The 20215-nt window shown below is 40.0% G+C and overlaps 1 protein-coding gene across 1 annotated transcript in view; it reads left to right on the top strand.

Annotated features, from left to right (window-relative positions):
• Positions 1 to 20215, top strand: part of LOC109622759 (synaptic vesicle glycoprotein 2A-like) — a 169174-nt gene that overhangs the window by 139570 nt on the left and 9389 nt on the right. The window contains exons 9-10 of the mRNA XM_062846625.1: positions 4845 to 5004; positions 5094 to 5221. Coding sequence (XP_062702609.1) covers positions 4845 to 5004; positions 5094 to 5221 — 288 coding nt within the window. The remainder of the gene's footprint in view (positions 1 to 4844; positions 5005 to 5093; positions 5222 to 20215) is intronic.

The following is a 20215-nucleotide window of genomic DNA, read 5'->3' on the forward strand; positions in this document are numbered from 1 at the left end:
ACTCCTGAAGGAATTCTCGAAGGAACTCCTAAAAGAATTCCGGAAGGAAGTGCTGCCGGAAAAGGAATTTCCGGATGAATTCCTAAAGGAAGCTCTAAGAGTTATTCCAAATTGAACTCCAGAAGGAATTACTGAAAAACTTCTGCAGCTCCTGAAAAAAATCATAGAGTAATTTCAGATTTTACTCCTTGAGAATTTTCGATGGACCTCTAGCAGGAATTGTTGGACAAACTTCTGATGAAATTTACGAACATAACAAAAAAAAATCCTAAAGAACTCCAATTCCTGAAGGAACACTTGGTTGAAACTCTTATAAAACTACTAGAGAAGTTCCCGAAAGCACTTTAAATAAAATAAGATTTCAAGAGAACTTCTGAAGAAGTACTCAATGGAACTTCTGGAATAATTCTCAGAGAAATTAAAACAGGAAATTTCGAAAAAACTCCTGACAAAATTTCCGATTATGTATCTGAAAGAATTCCCGATGAAACTCCTGACGGAATTGCCGAATATTCGGAGGGCATTCTCAATGGCACTTTTAAAAAATCTCGATAGACCCCTGGAGGAATTCCAGATGCAACTACTGGGGAAATTAAGAAACTTTAATAAATCAATTTAAGGCCAGAACAAATTTCTTAAGGAATTTTTCCTTGGAGAATTCCTGCATAAATTTCTAAAATAATTATTGGAAAAACTTTTGCAGGAAATCCGTGGATCCGCGGAAAAAAATACCGAAAAAGCTTCTGCAGGAATTCTTGGAGAAATTTCAGAAAGAATTTCGGAAGAAACTTACGAAGGAATTTCTGAAGGTATTCCTGGGTGAATTCTTGAATAAACATTTGGAACATGGATTCCTTACGAAATGCCTGGCAAAATTCCTTAAGAAATCCCAGGTGGAAATTTATAGTAGGATTCCTTAAGACACTCTTGGAAAAATTTCTGAACAAATTACCTCAGAAATTTCTGGAAGTATTCCTCAGGAAATTTCTGGAAGAATTCCTAAAAAAACTCCTAATGAAGTTCCTGCAAAAAAAAAACCTGAAGAAAGCTCTGGAAGATTTCCTATACAAATTCCAGGTTTAATTTCCTGAAACAACTTTTGAATAAATTCCTGAAAGGACTCCTAAACCTACTCTTGAAGAAATACCGGAAGCATTTTCTGGAATAATTCCTGTAAATTCCCGGAAGAATACCTGAAAAAAAACCTGGAGAAATTTCTGATAGAAATCTTGAAGAAATTTCTTAATGAATTCCAGGAGGAATTCTATAAAAATGCATTTAAACAAGTTTCAAGAAACTGCTGAAGGATTCCCTGAAAAAATCTCTGGAACAACTCCTGAAGAAATATTTGAAAAATCCTGAAAGAATTCCTAAAAAAATGTTTGAAGGAATTCCTGACGAAATCTCTAGAATATTTCGTGAAGAAATGTCTGGAAGAATTCCTGCATAACACTTAAAGCGATTTCTAAAAAAATCTTCTGCAGAAGTTAATGAATAAATTCCTGGAAGAATTCCTCTCCGAGAGGGATTCCTGAAGAAGTTTCTGGAAGAATTCTTGAAAAAGTTCCTGAAGCAATTCTTGAACAAAATCCTGGAAAAGCTCCTGGAGGATTTCTTGACGACATCCTTGGATGATTTCCTAAAGAATTCCTGGAGGAACTACTGAAAAACCATTCTTGAAAAAAATGTTTGGAAGAATGCTTGGAGAATCCCTGGAAGGACTCCTGGAGAAATTTCTGGGCAAATGTCTGGAACAATTCCTGAAGAAATCTCTGAAGCCATTACTGCACAATTTTCCGGAAGAATTCCGCAAGAAATTTTCGCCCAGAAAAAAAATCCTGGAAGAAACTGCTGGAAGAAAGTCGTGGGGATGTACCTGAAGGAATTTCTGGACAAATTTTCAGAGGAATTCTTGAAAAAAATCCTCGAAGAATTCTTGGAAAAATGCCTGAAGGAATTTCTGAAGAAATCCTTGCAAGAATTTCAGAAAAATTCTGGAAGAATTCCAATAGATTTTTCTGGACGAATTTCTTGAGAACTGCCTAGATGAATTCCTGAATAGCCTCCATATTTGTTTATGGAAAATTCCCGCAGGATTTTTTGTGGATTTTCTTCGGGAATTTCGGTTCCAAGCTCTTTGACGAATTCCTCAAGCAATTGTCAAAGTAACTCCTTAAAGAACTCCTGGAGAAATCTTGAAGGAACTCCTGGAGGAATTTTCGAATGAACGTTTTTAAAAGATTTGGTTCCTGCATAGACTCAGGCATGAGTTACTAAAGAACCTCGTGGATTAATTCAAAAAGGAATGCTTGGTGGATTTTTTTTTTTTCAAAAAAGTGATGGATGAATCTCTTGAACATGTTTAGTGATTCTCAAGAAAACTGAGGGAGGAATTCCTGAGTTAAATCTCAGAGGGGGATTCCCTGAGGTACTGCTGGAGAGTTCCAGATTGAAATCTTGGAGGAAATTTCGAAAGAATTCCTGTACCATTGCATAGCATTGCTGATGGAAGGTACTCCTGCAATGTTCAATGCAGAAAAAATTTTGCTGGAGCAATCTACAAAAGAGTTCATGATGACAAAAGCTTTTGGAAGAGCTACAGGGGTGTTTCAGGGGGTTTCGGCAGATTTCAGAGGCCCTGTAGGGGTCTTCACAGGCTCTCAGATGAGGTTCAGGGAGATTTCATAGACGTTTCAAAGCATTTCATAGATATTTCAGGTGGCCACAGCTGCCTTACAGGAGATCCGAGGAGGTTTAAGGGGGTTTTCAGTGGCATTTCAGATAGTTTCAAAGGATTTTCAAAGGGTTCTGGAGGCATTATAGAAGTATTTCTGGGGGTTTTGGAAGGTCTCAGGTCGCAGGAGTTTTCAGTGGTATTTCAGGACAATTCACATGGTTTTCAGCAAGTTTCAGAAGCGTGACATGGAAATTTATGGGGGATTAGGAAGGTATGAGGTATGTTACAAGGGATCTGAAGGGGCTTTAGAATGATTTGGAAGGTATTTCCGAAAGCTTCGGAGAACTTTAAGCGGGTTTCAGAAGCGTTACGCGTGCGTTTTTGGGGGTTGCGGAGTTTCTTAGGTGCGTTACATAGGCTTCAGCAAGTTTCTGAGGCGTTAGAAAGGAGTTTTCGGGAAATTAGGAGAGTCTCAGGTGCGTTACAGGGGGTCCGAAGGGGCTTCAAGGGGTTTTCGGTGACATTTCAGGAAATTTTAGAGGCGTATTGGGGGATTCCAGATGGTCTCGGGCGTTACAGAGGATTTGAGGGGGGCTACAGTTTTTCAAAATGCATTTTGGATCACTGCTCCTAAGTGAGCTTCAGGGAGATTTCAAAGGCTCTTCAAAGCGTTTCATAAACATTTCAAGCAGTTTGAGAGGAATTCAAGACGTTCCGAGTTCTTCCAGTAATTTTTATTGGAATTCTTTTTGAAATTTCTTTACAAATTGTTCCAGGGATTTTTTCAGGAACTACTCCAGAATTTTTTTCAGGAATCCCCTCTGGAATTTCTTCAGGAATCCCATCGGGAGTTTATTCACATTTTCTTCCAGGATTTTCCAGAAATTCTTCTAGACATTTCTTCAGTAATTGTTCAAAGAATTTGTTCTGACATTGCTTCAGGGATTCTTTCAGGGAATCCCCAGGAATTTCTGCAGGAATCTTTTAGAAGATTTTGTAGAATTCGTCTAGAAATTTCCCCAAGAATTTCTTCAGGTATTTTTCCAGAGCTTTTTTCACATATTTCTTCAGGAATTCCTCCAGGAGCTTCTTCGAGAGTCCTTTCAGGAATTGATTCAAAAATTTCTCCAGAAGATTTTTTGGGCATTACCGGGAATTTCTTCAGGTAATATTCCAGAATCTTCAGGAACTCATTCAGATTTTTTTTTCAGGAATTCTTTCAGATTTTTTTTTGTTTTGAGAAATACTTCCAGGAATTTCTGAAATAATATGTCTAGAAGTATATCCAAAAATGTCTTAAGAATTTCGTCCAGTATTTCTTGTGGAACTCTTCCACGGGTTTCTTGAAACTCCCTCCATTTCTTCTTGTTTGAGAATTTCTGCAAAAGCTTCTCCAGCATTTTTTCCACGATTTTTAATGCAATTTCTTCAAAGATTGTCCCAATGATTTTGTCAGAAATTCCACCAGAATTATTTTCACAAATGACTTTAGAAATTCCTCCATAAGTTTCTTCAGGAAATCTTCCTGGAATTGTTTTGAGAATACTCCTCTAAGCCCTCTACCAGATACAGTGGTTAGAGAAAGCCCATTCATAACTTAGGGGCTGTTCATAAACCACGTAGACAAAAATTAGCCCATCCCAGACCCGTCCCTCCAGCCTCGTAGACTTCTGTCCCTATAAAAATTATGAAATTTGTATAAAGTGTAGACTTTGGCCAGAATACCAACACCCCTCCCCCCTTCCCGTCAAAAAGTTTGCGTGGTTTATGAACGGTCCGTTCTAAAGAAATGAATAAGTGCATTAGTTGAAAGTGACTCCAGAGCCCAAATTTTCGAAAATATTAATCTAATCATTCAACATTTTTAGTTGTGCCATTTTAGCCCCTCCCCCCCCCCCCCCCCCCACTAGAAGCGACGACAAACCGTTTGTCATTGTCACCAGTGCGCACAATTCATCCTTTTCAATACTGGTTATAAGAGAGCTTTAATGTATTCAAACGCTAGAGCTGTTACTTGAGTTAACATCCATTTGTAAATTTGCATTAAACTCAAGCATAAGTTTCCATCGATTTTGTTTGCGGGCATGACTGTCATACTCCTTTCAAATGTCCTCGTTCCATTATACATACGAATATAACTTCATCCGGTTCCACTCCCTCTCCACAGTGTACGGTCTGCTCACATCCGGAACGACCGGTTTGCTGCTGTACTGGTCCCGCAGCTCGCTGACCATCCTGGCCCTGTCGTCGATTTACATTACCACCGCCAGCATAGGATCCACGGCCCTGGTGGGATCGGTCGTTGCCATGTTCCCCACGTCAATGCGGTAAGCGAGCGAAACACATTGCATTGTGGCAGCGCCTTCATCATGCAGCATAGGTCTAATCTACTGCACTCGGTCTGTCTATTTCACAGCACCATGGTCGTCTCACTGACAATGATGTTCGGCCGGACCGGGTCCATCATCGGCAATCTGCTGTTTCCCTATCTGATGTCCCTGGGCTGTTGGCCGCCGTTCGTCATGATTGGCAGCATACAGATCGGTAAGTCGGTCGCCCGGCGATGGGTGAATTTCAGCTCGCTCAAGTGCCGGGCAAACACTTCGCTGCGGGCAGCAGTCAGTGGGTGCTCTCTGGGGTCGGTAGAGGACAGCTTCGTAAATACGCCAGCAGAATATGACGCTTATTTTAAAACGTTATTGAAATCATTTTTCACGAATATGTTAAATTTAAACTCTTCGTATATTGGCGGATAGGGAAGATGATGCATTGCATTATCGTTGAGATTTGAATTTTCTGAAATGCCATTTACATCGGTAGCTGACTTGGTAAAGCACTTGGCTAGCGTATAAGGGTCGTGCGCTCTAATCAAATCTCACCTGAGCTGTGGATTTTTTAATTTCAACAATAATTTATCCATTTGTACATACACTTCCGTGCAAAAGTTTGGGGTCACCCCCTCAAAAACATGGAAATGTTTGTCGGTCATATCTCAGTCATCTTTCATTTAATCCATTCGAGCTTAGACTCTATCGAAAGATAAAGATTTAGATTGGATTCGTAGGTACTTTTCACAAATTTTATATGGAATTTTTAGTATAAAAACTTTACCTAAACTTACATGTTTTTCTTAAATCTGAACGAAAAAAGGTTTTCCGTGTATTTCAAAATTGGGTCGACCAAATTTTGAAGTGAAAGTTGCATCAGAACCCTATTTCTATCCTCTTTGAGAGCCATTCATTAGATTTTATTGGAAAATTTCAAAACAAAATTTAAATTATCGAGTTAGGTTTACACGTTACCGTGCAAAAGTTTGGGGTCACCCCTTAGTATGTTGCGTCGTGCATAAGTTTGGGGTCACCTTCCAAATGAAAACTCGGATTTTTATTCAAATCATCATTTTTGTTGTACAACTCCTATTTCTTCCATTGGTAGTTGAAAGGCAAGACACAGAAATGGTTTTGGAATGTTTATAAACTAATTTCTTGACTAAGTACTGAAAATGGTATATACAATCCATACTAAATCAGCTTAGTTAGTTATATAAAGTGTGAAACAGAATGGAAGTGAGATGTGAAATTACTGATCTGTGAATTCTACCCTACCTCGAAACCCGTAACAACAAATGCCATTTCTCCGAGTAAACTATTGCTATTCAAATTGGGATTTGGGTTTTGGTGAAATGGTGCGTTCCTGGAGTGGCCTTCGGCATTCAGTTATTTGAGATTTTGGGATAGAATTTTCAAAGCTACCCACCAGTACATCGATTACCAATGGATACATCATATGAGTAATTGAAGAAGGAGTATGTAATAAGTCAATCTAAATTATTATGTGGTTTATTAAGTAGTTTGTATATTTATATACCATTTTCTACCTTAAGAGTGTAACTAAGTCTAGAACTTGACGGCTTTTCGGGCCCGTATGAAGTTGATCATTAATATTAACTTCTTTTCCCGATTAGCCTAGATAGCTGTGTAGTGTCGGTAGCGGTTAGTTCAACTGGCTAAGAATAGCACTACGGACCGCCTGTTCCAGTGGTAGGAGTCCACTAATCAGGTGACCCCTATTTCAAGGTGTTATGCGGCTTTACGCTTACCGTGCCTAGGAATGAATGGTTAGGGGGGTCTTATAAAAACCTAATCGCAAACGGAGCCTGTGGAGTACCAGGGCACCCTCCACAGTATTTTGCCCTTACTGCGCTAACCGGAGCAATAGTGCGGTGGACCTTGTGTTTCTCCGAGACAATCAGCTGCCCTCTTCAATCTCATACTTGAGGCTGAATAAGGGCGGGATTATGAAGATGTTATTAATTAGTTTAAATTTTCACCTATATGGTTTCGCATTATGCCTTTTACACAGTGTATTCTGCGCATCCTTGCCTTTGGCGCACTCAAATCGGTACCGATCTGGCTTTATTGTTGCTGTGCTTTTTTGTGCTGTGATTGTTAAGAGTTTATTCACGCAAAACAAGAAAAGCTACCAAAAATTGCGATATACCATTTCTACCAATTTATGTATTAAAAACGTACAGAAAATGTGATAAATCATAATCCATTCGTTGTATTAAGATGCGCTACACGGTTCCATAGCTTCCATACCACTACACACAAACACCTCCATTCAAACCCGAGAAGTTGAACCGGGTTGCGTCTAAAAATAACTTTCGCTTCGCTGCTGAGCTTCGCGTCCTATTGTCTACATGGAATTTTCCACTTGCAAACAGCAACCTGCTGGATGCGGTGCGGGCTTTTCAGTGCACAATGGGTCTAGAGTCGTATTTACGAAGACAAAAATGTTTCTGCCAAGTTCTGTCATTTCTTTTTTTTTTCATTATTGTGAAATGATTACGGTCAATCAAGTGTGGCTTATCCAAAAATCTGCTGGTTAATTATTCTCTATACAATATCAGAATGTTTTACAAAGTCATAGCAAATTTACAAAAATAAAACATTCGATTGATTTGATTGATTTGTCGTTATTAAAAAGACTTTCATCCCTTGGATAAAACATTCGAATCATTAGAACTTTTCGAAAAGTTTTCAATAAATTGCAACTTTTTTGCCTTTGGTCATATTTTAGTCGAGTCCAACGATACATAAAGACCAATACATTAGTCACAAACTTTCAAAATTTAATTTAATTCGGTTCGCTTAGTCCTAAGGTACAGTAATTTGATAAACGGAAGTCAAAAACTAGATATAGATAGAAGGGCTCTAATTTCGTGTAAAGTTGAATAATCAATCAAGCCCAAATTTACACCAATTAAATCAAACTCGTTGAGGAACAAGTAATTAAAATTTGAATAGTTTTGGTGGACTTTATTAATGTTTTAGGCAATTTTTAAAACTTAGCATGCTTTTGTATATACCACTAGGCGGTGCTAGAGGTCAAGCAAATTTTAAATTTAATATATCTCAGAATTCTGGTCACTTACAAAGTTGGTGTCTTTGACAATGTTGTTTGGTAGGTCAAGGGCTTACAGTTAATGGTCCACTTGTTTCGAAATTTTGCCACAAGGAAGCGCAAGTTACACATTTTCAAAATTATGGAAATGAATGTTTTTTTCGTAAAGCAATCAAAAAGCTGTAATTTAGTTATCTTTGAACATATTTAAGTCAAGTCAAAGGTTTTTCAAAGAGCTATATATTAGTCATAAATGTGCAAAATTTCATTTCATTTGGTTCACTTAATCCAGAGATATAGCAGCGCCAGAGCCCATATAGCCGAGGCGGTAAACGCACGGGTATTCAGCATGACCATGCTGAGGGTGACGGGTTCGATTCCCGGTCGGTCCAGGATCTTTTCGTAAAGGAAATTCCCTTGACTTCCTTGGGCATAGAGTATCTTCGTGCCTGCCATACGATATACGCATGCAAAATGGTCATTGGCAGAGGAAGCTCTCAGTTAATAACTGTGGAAGTGCTCATAGAACACTAAGCTGAGAAGCAGGCTTTGTCCCAATGAGGACGTTACGCCAAGAAGAGAGAGAGAGAGAGAGATATATAGCAGTTTAATGAAGAACACTCAAATATGAAACATTTTACTAGAGTCGCTCCAACTTCATGTAAAATTATCCAATCGAGCTCAAATTTGTACCATTTATAGCTAATTAGTTGTGCAACTAGCAGATAAAATTTGAGAATATTCCCTACACATTATAGAAAGTTACAGGTTGCTGAATATATTCGAGATAATAAGTAAAAGATACATGCTTCTACTAATTTGCAACTAGCGCCGTCTACTGGCAGAATCCTGAACCAATCAGCTAATCAACTGAAACGCCTTAATAAACCAAACAACATTGCCGAAGAAACCAACTTTCTAAGTAATCAGAGTTCTGAGATATATGGAATTTAATAATTAATTTATCGTCAGCGCTACCTAGTGGTGGAATTTTAAATCAAACGGCCCATCACCAGTAAAACCTTGGCTGGCCAAGTATACCGAATATTTAAGTAATCATGGTGCTAAGATGTACGGTATGGAAATTTCGCCAGTGCTACGTCTTGCTGTCTGTGATATCTGTCATACCAGAGACAAACAGACGTAACACTGATGAAATGTTTATACCAAATATCTCATCATCCTGATTACTTAGAGAGTTGGTGTCTTCGGCAATATTATTTTGCTGGTCAAGAACTAACAAATGATGAGCCGTTTGACTCAAAATTCCACCACAAGGCAGCGTTAGTGAGCAAACAAATATTATATTCCATATATCTCAGGGCTCAGATCACTTAGAAAGTTGACGTCTTCGGCGATGTTGTTAGGTTGGTTACGGCCGCTCAGTTGATTAGCTGATTGATTCAAGGTTCTGTCAGTAGGCGGCGCTAGTTACGAATTAATTGAAGCATGCAACTTTAATTTATTATTTCAAATATATTCAGCGAGCTGTAACTTTTTCAATAATGCACCAAATATTCTCAAATTTGTCCTGCCAGTTGCACAACTAGTAAGCTATAAACGGTACAAATTTGGGCTCGATTGGATAACTTTACATAAAATTGGAGCAACTCTAATAAAGTAGTTCATATTTGAGTGTTCTTCGTTTAATTGCTATATCTCTGGATCAAGGGGACCGAATGAAATGCGACATTGCACAATTATGACTAATACATAGCTCTTTGAAAAACCTTTGACTTGACTTAGACACGTTCAAAGAAAACAAACTTACAGCTTGTTGATTACTTCACGAAAAGTGGTGAGAGTCCTGAGATGTATGAAATTTAAAATTTGCCGTTTATTGGTGGAATTTCTAATTAAACGATCCATCACCATCCATCATGGCATCGCAAATAAAATTATTAGAAAGCAGATTTTTGAATCAGTTTAACCAGACGAACCACCCTAACATAACAATAATAGGGAATAGGGTCAACAATTGAAAATAACCTTTCTAAAACACAATATGTGTCTAAAAACTTAAAGCTGAAGCTTAAACAGTTTTGTCTTCGTAAATACGGCTCTGGACCCATTGTGCAGTGTGGCGGCTGTATCACTTCCATCACCAAGCCACGTTTGTGTTGATGATGATGGCTTTCAGCCTCTTGTATATTCATGTGCAGTTATAGCCGTGCTGGTTAGAGCGCAGGATACCGTGTATCACCATGATAGTGTCTCGGTTCGATTCCCGCCGCCGCCCGTATTTCTTTTTAAACATGTATTGGTATTTGATGCCGCCGCTGCTGCCATGATCAGTCTAAAAATAGAACAAATAATGAGAAACCAGTGCGACAGAGCACACGCACACATGCGAAATTTTCCTTTTCCAGGTTCTAGGAAGCCAATACAATTTTTGGTATACTGCCACCTACCAATTTTTGTATTTGCAAGGCCCTAATACAATATTTGTATATGTTTCATACCCAAATGCATTAGAATCTGCCAATCTCAGGTTGCGTGTTCTTGCCTAGTTTGGGTAGTGGCTACTGTTAGGATAGCTCAGATCAATCTTCAGCACAAAAAAACAGCAACGATCAATCTTTGTAGACTTATGCAAAATGGTACAGCCCAAGTAGCGTTAGTCCAAGAACCTTACTTTCGTAAGGGGAATTTCTATCTAGGAAACCTTGTGAATCCGGTGTTTGCTACTTTCAGTAAAATTGAAATGGCAAACTCACGTGTCATGCCTCGAGCATGTGTGCTTGTCAACAACGCAATCGTTGCTACACTCATCTCTGAGCTAACTACTAGAGATGTATGTGCTATCACAATCGATGTATCTGTTGGAAACCTCAACAGGAAATACGTTTATCGTTCGGTTTATTTACCGCATGATGAACCATCCCCTACGGATGCTTTCAAGCAAGTCATTGCATACTGCACTTCAAAAGGCCTTCCGCTAATTGTTGGTAGTGATGCTAATGCTCACCATATAATCTGGGGCAGCTCAGACATCAATTTGAGAGGCTCTGGTTTGATGGAATACTTAAGTAGTACAGATCTTGGATTACTTAACATAGGCAACCGCCCAACCTTCATGGTATCTGCTAGAGAGGAAGTGTTAGACATAACTCTTTGCTCTAGCAGAATTAGTCACGAGCTGACCAATTGGCATGTGTCAGATGAAGAATCTTTATCTGACCATCGCTACATCTTGTTTGAACATGTGAATGTTACTTCGCAAACTTTGCGTTTCAGGAACCCCCGGTCAACTAACTGGGATCTCTTTACCGATTTGGTTGCAGCCAAATTTCATGGATACTCACCATCGATTGACACTCCAAGTGATGTAGATGAAGCCGTTGATACTACAACGGCCTTCATCATGGAAGCTTTTGAAGAAGCTTGCCCTCTGCGGCCTGCGAAGACCACAAGAGATACTCCTTGGTGGAACTCTGATCTGGCGAAGCTCAGGAAACAATGTAGAAAGAGTTGGAACAGACGACGTTCGGCTGGATCGAAAGCTTTCAGGTCGGCTCGCAAGGCCTACCTGAAAGCTCTTCGGTCTGCTGAACGATCCGGCTGGAAAAACCTTTGTACAAATGTTTCCAGTCTGAGTGAAGCAAGTCGATTGAACAAAATCCTTGCCAAATCTAAGGATTTTCAAGTAAACGAACTTCGTTTGCCAAATGGTGGTTTCACTTCCTCTGATGAGGAAGTTTTGGAATGTTTATTCAGTACACACTTCTCCGGATGTTTGGATATTACATCTTCGGATGAACCTGATGTCTTTTCTTGTAGTTACGATTCCCTGGTTTCGGCTCGGAGTACTGTAACTATAGAATCGATTGAGTGGGCACTTCATAGCTTTGCTTCTTTCAAATCTCCTGGGGCAGATGGGATTTATCCTATTTTGCTTCAGAAGGGATTTGATTATTTCAAACATGTTTTGAAAAAAACTACTTGTTTGCAGTTTTGCTACAGGGTATATTCCCAAATCCTGGCGAAATATTACTGTGAAGTTTATTCCGAAAGTAGGTCGTGCGTCGTATGAAGAAGCAAAGAGTTTCAGACCTATCAGTTTGACCTCTTTTCTTCTGAAATGCTTAGAACGCATTGTGGATCATCACATCCGTGATGTTCATCTGGCCAACGTGCCTCTTCATGTGAACCAACATGCCTACCAATCTGGTAAGTCCACTGTGACTCTTTTACACAAGGTTGTTTACGACATCGAGAAAGCATTCGCTCAAAAGCAATCTTGTTTGGGTGTTTTCTTAGATATCGAGGGTGCCGTTGACAACGTGCCTTTCGATGCCATATTGGAAGCCGCACGGAGTCATGGTATATCTCCAATGATTTCCAATTGGATTCACCAAATGCTCAAAAACCGATATCTCTTCTCGACATTGCGTCTAGCAGGGATTAGGAAATTGAGTGTTTGTGGATGCCCCCAAGGGGGAGTCTTATCACCGCTTTTGTGGAATCTCGTAGCAGATACGCTATTGAGGCAACTCAATAATAGCGGTTTTCCTACTTATGGTTTTGCCGACGACTACCTAACATTGTTAGTTGGTATGTGCATCAGCACCCTTTTCGACCTGATGCAAAACGCCCTTCAGGTAGTTGAGGTTTGGTGTCGCCAATATGGCCTTTCGGTTAATCCGAGTAAAACATCTATTGTTCTTTTCACGGAAAGGCGAAACCGTAATGGCGTTCGACCTTTGCGTCTCTTTGATTCTGAAATCGATGTGACTGAACAGGTAAAGTACGTTGGAGTCATTCTTGATTCCAAGCTTTCCTGGACACCTCACATTGACTTCAGAATCAAGAAAGCTTGTATGGCCTTCGGGCAATGCCGGCGTACTTTTGGTACAACTTGGGGTCTAAAACCCAAGTATATCAAATGGATTTACAAAACTGTGGTTCGGCCAATATTGGCTTACGGCTGTCTTGTGTGGTGGCAAAAGGGTGAAGTGAGAACGGTCCAATCAAAATGTGGCCATCTCCAAAGGATGTGCTTAATGGCGATGTCTGGAGCGTTCTCTTCAACTTCTACGGCAGCGCTAGAAGTTCTCTTTGACGTTGCCCCACTACACATTCATCTCAAACAAGAAGCCCTTTCTTGCACTTACCGGTTACGGGTACTCGGTCTACTAGAGGAAACTCCTGTGAACCGCACATCAACACACACCTCGTTGTTTCCACTTTTGGTGAATGGTCAAGGACAAAATTGTCCTTGCTCCAAGTGATCTTACAATTGCTTGTAATTTCCCATATAGGACATTTTCCACGAAATTCCCTTCCCGGGAAGAGTGGACTTTTGGTTATCTGGAAAGAAGTATTTCAGACGGCATCGTATGTTACACTGATGGCTCCCTTCTCGAAGGTCGAGCAGGTGCTGGTGTTTATTCTCGTGAGCTAAGGCTGTATCAGTCTTACTGACTTGGTAGACACTGCACCGTTTTTCAGGCCGAAATCTTTGCTCTTATGTGCGGAGTGCAATCAGCACTTCAGCAGCACGTAATGGGAAAAGTAATATAATTCTGTTCAGATAGCCAGGCTGCTATTAAAGGACTTTCTTCGGCCTACTCCAGGTCGAAGATAGTTATCGCTTGTCGAACTCAAATCGAGGAGCTGAATTCAGCAAACGCTGTTCACCTTGTATGGGTACCTGGCCATTCTTCCATCGCTGGAAATGAATTGGCTGATGAGTTAGCTCGCACTGGAGCATCACATGACTTCATTGGCCCTGAGCCAGCTATTCCGGTATCCAAGTGTTGGGTGAAGCTTCAGATTGAGACCTGGGCTGCCACTCAGCACAAACACTACTGGAATAGTTTGGAGTCATGTCGTCAAACCAAATTGTATTGTACTGAGCCATCTCCAAGGGTAGCGAAGTATCTTACAAATCTGTCAAAGCAGCATTGCAGTATGCTGGTCAAAGCATTGACTGGCCACTGTCGACTCAGTTATCACATGGCGAATATTCAGCAAGCTGATTCATTTGCCTGTGATAGCTGTGATTCCGATTATGGAACTTCGTATCATTTAATATGTAACTGTCCAGTTTTTGTGCAATTGCGTACTCGGAAAACACTTATTAAGTGAATCTGACTTCAGAAACCTGAATCTTCAGGACGTTCTGTTGTTCTTGACCCGCTGTGGTAAATAGCTCTCTTTACGCTTTATGCGTTATCACAGTGCCCTTCTCAGGGCGCTGTTTGAACCCATTGTGGTACGCTTATGCGTTATTAAAGTGTCCTTTTCAGGACGCTATGTGAACCCATTGTGGTACGCTTTTGCGAGTATGACGATCCTATTCCCTTACCTGTCCTTTACCCAGTCCTATCCTTTTCCCTTCTCTTCTCCGTCAGGTAAATGATGAATAGGCTCGTGTTCATGGCGATGGCACAAATTTCCCAAACGGAGGAGAACGTGCCTTTGGAGCCGACCTACTGATACCTGATACCTGAAGACTAGAACTTACTTTATGAACATACTATAACCATTTCTGTGTCCTGCAATTCAGCTACCAAGGGAAGAAATTGGAGTTGTACCAAAAAAATGACGATTTGAGCATGAGCATAGATGACCGTACTATTCGTAGTTGCTACTCCGTGATTGACCAGAACAATCGAAGTTGCACAAGGAACCAACAGACGGAGCTTGGGAGTAGCTTACCGTCCTCAATGTGCATCTTCGAGAATTCCAAACTTTATTAGGTCAATAACGGCGCCGGCCACGTCCTTACGGTCATCGAGGAAGGAAAGGAATGTTATTATGACGTGCGTTGCTTACTAAAGACCGAGATCACCTCTACGTCTCCACGTCTGTCATGGGAAGGACTTTTTGTTAGTGGGGAGGGGAAAGGGCGCATGATATGAGTTCACTTTGGTAAGTGGAGTGATTCATGCAACCCTATTAATATCAAACCACTTATTTTCATTTGGACTAAAACAAAACACATGCCGACATCCAAGATGACGAACCATTCAGATAGTTTTCGAAGTGCGAAAATTAACGAAAGAGAAAATAAAGTGATTTGAACCAACGTGGCTTTGGAACTTGGGCCGACACTTGACGTGACGAACATTTCAATGTCTGTTGACTAAAATCGCAAAAAATGTTGTTTGTTGCATTTATCGTATCATAAATCGCCCCGTACGAAGATGAGCAGTCAAATAGACGACGACGACGACCGAATGAAAACGCGGCCTGTACACTTTGCCACCAAAAACTCACTAAATCGCCCCGTACGAAGATGAGCAGTCAAATAGACGACGACGATGACCGAATCTGTACCAAAAAAATGACGATTTGAATGAAAAACTGACTCCGATTCCATTTGGAAGGTGACCCCAAACTTATGCACAATGCAGCATACTAAGGGGTGACCCCAAACTTTTGCACGGTGACGTGTAATTAAGATTACATTTTGACTAGTTCAAATTTAGATTTCTTACCCTACTTTCTATTAGAAAGGTTTTTTCATCGTGGATTCCGAGCTGCAGTTCAGTGTTGTAATTTCCTTAGTACAAGCCGCCCGTCTGGTACTTCCTTATAGATAGATAGATGACCTCTACATCATCTAAGTTCCGGTCCGTCATGCCGTCAAACACCCTTCACCTCCGAGATCCAAAGGTCCACAAACAACCATAGGAGAACACCATAATACAGGAACATTCATTAAGTATAACCAACCCGAGATCTTTTGCTCAAAGGAGACAACAGAGTAGAACTTCCACAATGACTCACCATTAAACCCATCCACGAACTACCCCTCAACCAATACATCACCATCGGAACAAGAACCCTGAAAAGTGGGTGTTTGCCAACCATTCGGTTGATACAAAAAAGGGGGAGCGTAAAGAGCACGACGTGCAGACTAGGTGGAGAGTGATCTGGCGAGCGTTGGGCGTGACTGACGTTGGAGAGCTGCAACTGCAAATCGAGTATTATGGCGGAAAATTGTTGATTCAGTGTTATCATGAATTTGATGTTAAACTAAATAAATTAAATGAATGGGAGTCTCGGGTAGTTGAGGCCCCGTCAGTGCAGAAACTACACCACAACCGGTACTGACGATCAGCCCCCAAAATCCCAAGTGTCTCTGCAGCTGATAGAACGCACAAGAGTGTAAAAACTTGTAGGTACCCCGCCCGTCGCGACAGACAAGATTAGGGGAAAGAGAGGCATAACGCCCCGCCTAAGTATGTGTGGTAATAAACCTCAAACTATACTGTTTTTATGGGTGTATTTTGCCTTGTAGTTTACTCTCTTACCTAAGAGACTTCTACTTTTGGCCCGCCTGCCCACAAAATTTCCCATTCATTCAAAAAAGTGTTGCTTTTTAGGTGCCGGAAAACTGTAAGAGGCGCCATTTTGGGTGAGGCAAAACGCCCGCTGGCATTTCGCGCTTTGAATTGTTTTGAAATACCAAGGGGCTCCATCGAACCCTTCCCATCTGCACATGCAGGAGTTGGAGGCACATGATAGCATAATGGTTTGATTCCATATAATCAGCGCGCAATGTCTTAATTTCTGTGCGCTGTAAATTAGGGATTTTTTCCAAATGTGGCTTAAGCGCCACCTCCTAAGAGGACCACTTTGTCGTTGTATTGCCCGGCTGACAAGCTCAAAAAGGTAATTCCAGGTTTGGCTTTCTATTCCGCAGAATCATTACATGTTCTGTGGCTTAGTTGGTTAAACCGCCGGTCTAGCGAATACGGAGTCGTGGGTTCGAATCCCACCAGAACGCGATTTTTTTCACAAATTTCATCTCTCAATTTGTCAATAACCAACATTTCGTGCCTTCTAATTACAAGTTGTTCCAGTATGTTTCAGACATACCAGCAAATCTGGTAAAATGCCAGTAAAATGGGCAATATGTATCATTGTACTCAAGTCGGTGCTTAACAAATTCCTTTGCGTTCAACTGTCACTCCGTTCATCGGATGTCAAAGCACATGGTTAACAGAAAACTCAACTGATCCATCTGTCTCATGGATTGCTTTTTTGGCTGATAGGCTTTTCTTTTTAGTTGCCTCTGGAAGATTACATAGGTCTATCTTTAAAAGCACTTAGATGTGACTATAAGTTAAACATCCCAAACATGTGACGTTATTACTTTTTTAAAACCTTTCAGTACTCGCGCCAATTTTTGTAACGCGAGCAGTCGCGCGTTGTACTTTGTACAACACCCATACATTCTGAAATATCTAAGGATCCTGATTGTTTAGAGGAGGACTGTCTTTGGCAAAGTTGTTGTAAATTTCATGGGCTACTTGATGCTGACAAAGATGATTCGTAATACGTCCACTAGGCGGCGCTAGTGAGCAATATCATTTTATATCTTATATCTCAGGATCCTGATGTCTTAGAAAGATGGTGTCTTCGGCAAAGTTGTTTGGTAAGTCAACGGCTTACAGATTATTGGCCGTTTAATTGGAAATTTCACCACTAGGCGGCGCTAGTGAGCAAATAAACGTTATCTATCTTATGTATCTCGGGAACCTGATAACTTAGAAAGATGGTGTCTTCGACAAAGATGTTTGGTATATCAAGGGCTTATAGATGAGTGACAGCGTGAGCATGTAAATTTTTAATCTCATGTAGTTCTGGATCCCGTTTAAAAAGGCACGGGACACCGTCTTCAGCCAAAGGCTGTACAGACTGAACAGAACTTAACACTAGACCATGGACATGACATACATTACATGCACCAGTGGATAGCATGGTGCGGTTACACGCTTAGTGACGCTAACCGAACGGCCACAAAGCTCCACTTTACTCAGAAAAATGGTGTCTTAGGCAAAGTTGTTTGGTAGATCAAAGACCAAATGGAGGAAAAGTTACCTCTCGTGCCGACCTTCTGAAAGATCGAAAACTTACAGATAGTTGTCCGTTTGAATCGTAATTTCACCACTAGATGACGCTAGTGAACATAAAAAATGTATATGCATGCAATAGTTCTCAGGATCCTGGTTACTAGAAGAGAGATGGTGGTTTCGGCAAAGTTATCAAATAGGTTAAGTGCATTTGGTTGATTGGTCGTTGAAATCAATATTTCGCCAGTAAGTGGTGCTAATGAGTGTGCAAATTTTATATCTTATATATCTCCGAGTCTGATTACCTGGGAAGTTGATATCTTTGGCAAGGTTGGTTGGTAGATCAAGGGCTTTCAGTTGATTGACCATTTGATTCGTGCTTCTGCCACCAGAAGACGCTAGTAGTAAATTTGCAAAAGCATGAACGTGTTATTATTCATCTAGAAAAAAATCAACGAGCTGTAAATTTGTATACTTCCGAAAGTTTTCAAAATTTGAAAATTACACAACTAGTTGATTATAATTTGTTTAAATTTGCACTTGATTGATTAATTTGACATGAAGTTAAAGCGCTTAGTAAAATATTCAATATCTGACCGTCGTATTTCAATATACTCTATCTTAAGGTTGTCAATGTCACGGGATAAGTACATCCATCCTTTAACAATGTCAAAGACATTATCTTTCTAAGTAATCAGGATCTTGAGATATATGAGGTATAAAATGGGAATGCTCACTAGTGCCACCTGGATGTGAAATTGCACGTCATATTTGTCTTCATCAGTTAGTGTTTGATCTACTAAACATTTTTTCAGAAGACAAAATTTTTCTAAGTAATAAGGGTCCTGAGACATATGAGTTATAAAATTTGAATACCCACTAGCGCCACCTAGATGTGGAGTTTCAAATCATACGGCTTAGTGTTCGATCTACTAAACAACTTTGCTGAAGACATCATCTTTCTAAGTAATCAGGATCTCGAGATTTATGAGTTATAATATTTGAGTACTCACTTACGCCACCTGGATGTGGAATTCCACATCATACTTGTCTTCATCAGTTAGTACTTGATCTACTAAACAACTTTGCAGAAGACACCATCTCTCTAAGTAATCAGGGTCCTGAGATGTATGAGTTATAAAATTTCAATGCCCACTAACGCCACCTAGATGAGGAGTTTCAAACCAAACGGCTCTCCATCAGTTAGTGTTTAACCAACCAAACAACTTTGCCGAAGACACCATCTTTCTAAGTACTCAGGATCCTGAGTTATATGGGATATGAAAATTACATGCTCACTAGCGCCGCCTATCGTTTGAAATCTGAATTTCTTAGATCACCTCGCGAAGGCCCTTGATATCCTAAGTAACTTTGCCGAAGACACCATATTTCTAGATCATTTAGATTTTGAAATACACTAATTCACATTCAACTGTCTATCTTATCTTAAATATAGTACGTTCTTCATATTGCGATTTTCAATTTTCCGCATTATAAGGAGTTATACTGTTTTCAAAAAAGGTCTTATAATATTCCAAATAAGATTCCTGTAGAATACATTTGGGGTTGACATCGATAGAAAAGATGGTTTCAAAGTAATAGTCGATAATTCTCATGTGTTGTACAAAGTACAACAGCGCGATTAACGGAAGGTTAAGATGTAAAGAATTAGCAGTTTTCTTAGAGATTCTTTGAAGCATTCATCTCGGCGTTAGTTCATGAGCTGCTGCTGGGATTCCTCCGGGTGTTCTTGTAGTGTTTCCTCCATGGTGTCTATGGTAGATGAAAATTATTGGAAAAAAAATCAAAAGCTATATGTCACATACCAACTGAAAGCTAGGGGTCTGTTCTTCATTAGTAGTTTAAAAGTTTATTTTCAAAGTAACGGGTCTTTTACAATTTTGTTTTATTAAGGACAAGGAAACTTATTCTCGGAAATTTGTTCTAGAAATCACAAAAAAATATGTTGTTCTATACCCCCTGATAGAAAATTTCCCTCTAAGCACCAAATGAAAGAGAATATCCTTAGCTTTCATTTGTTGGAATGTTTTCGATAATGTTATGCGATTCTTACATGAATTTCTGCTAGTATTCCTCTAGGACATCCTCCAGCAATTCTTCCGGGGTTTTATAAAAAATCCTTCACGCATTTCCCTATGATTTTTTCCTGGCTTTTTTCATGTGATTCTTCCAGAAATTATTGCTGGTATTTCTGCAAGACCTTTCTAGGAATTCCTACAGGAACTCCTCGGAAGAGATTTTGCCAAAAACCTCTACTAGAAAAACTCTGTCGAAATTAATCTAGAGATTTTCCTGTGAATTC

The sequence above is a fragment of the Aedes albopictus genome, chromosome 1 (assembly GCF_035046485.1).
Source record: "Aedes albopictus strain Foshan chromosome 1, AalbF5, whole genome shotgun sequence".
In the NCBI taxonomy this organism is placed as follows: domain Eukaryota; kingdom Metazoa; phylum Arthropoda; class Insecta; order Diptera; family Culicidae; genus Aedes; species Aedes albopictus.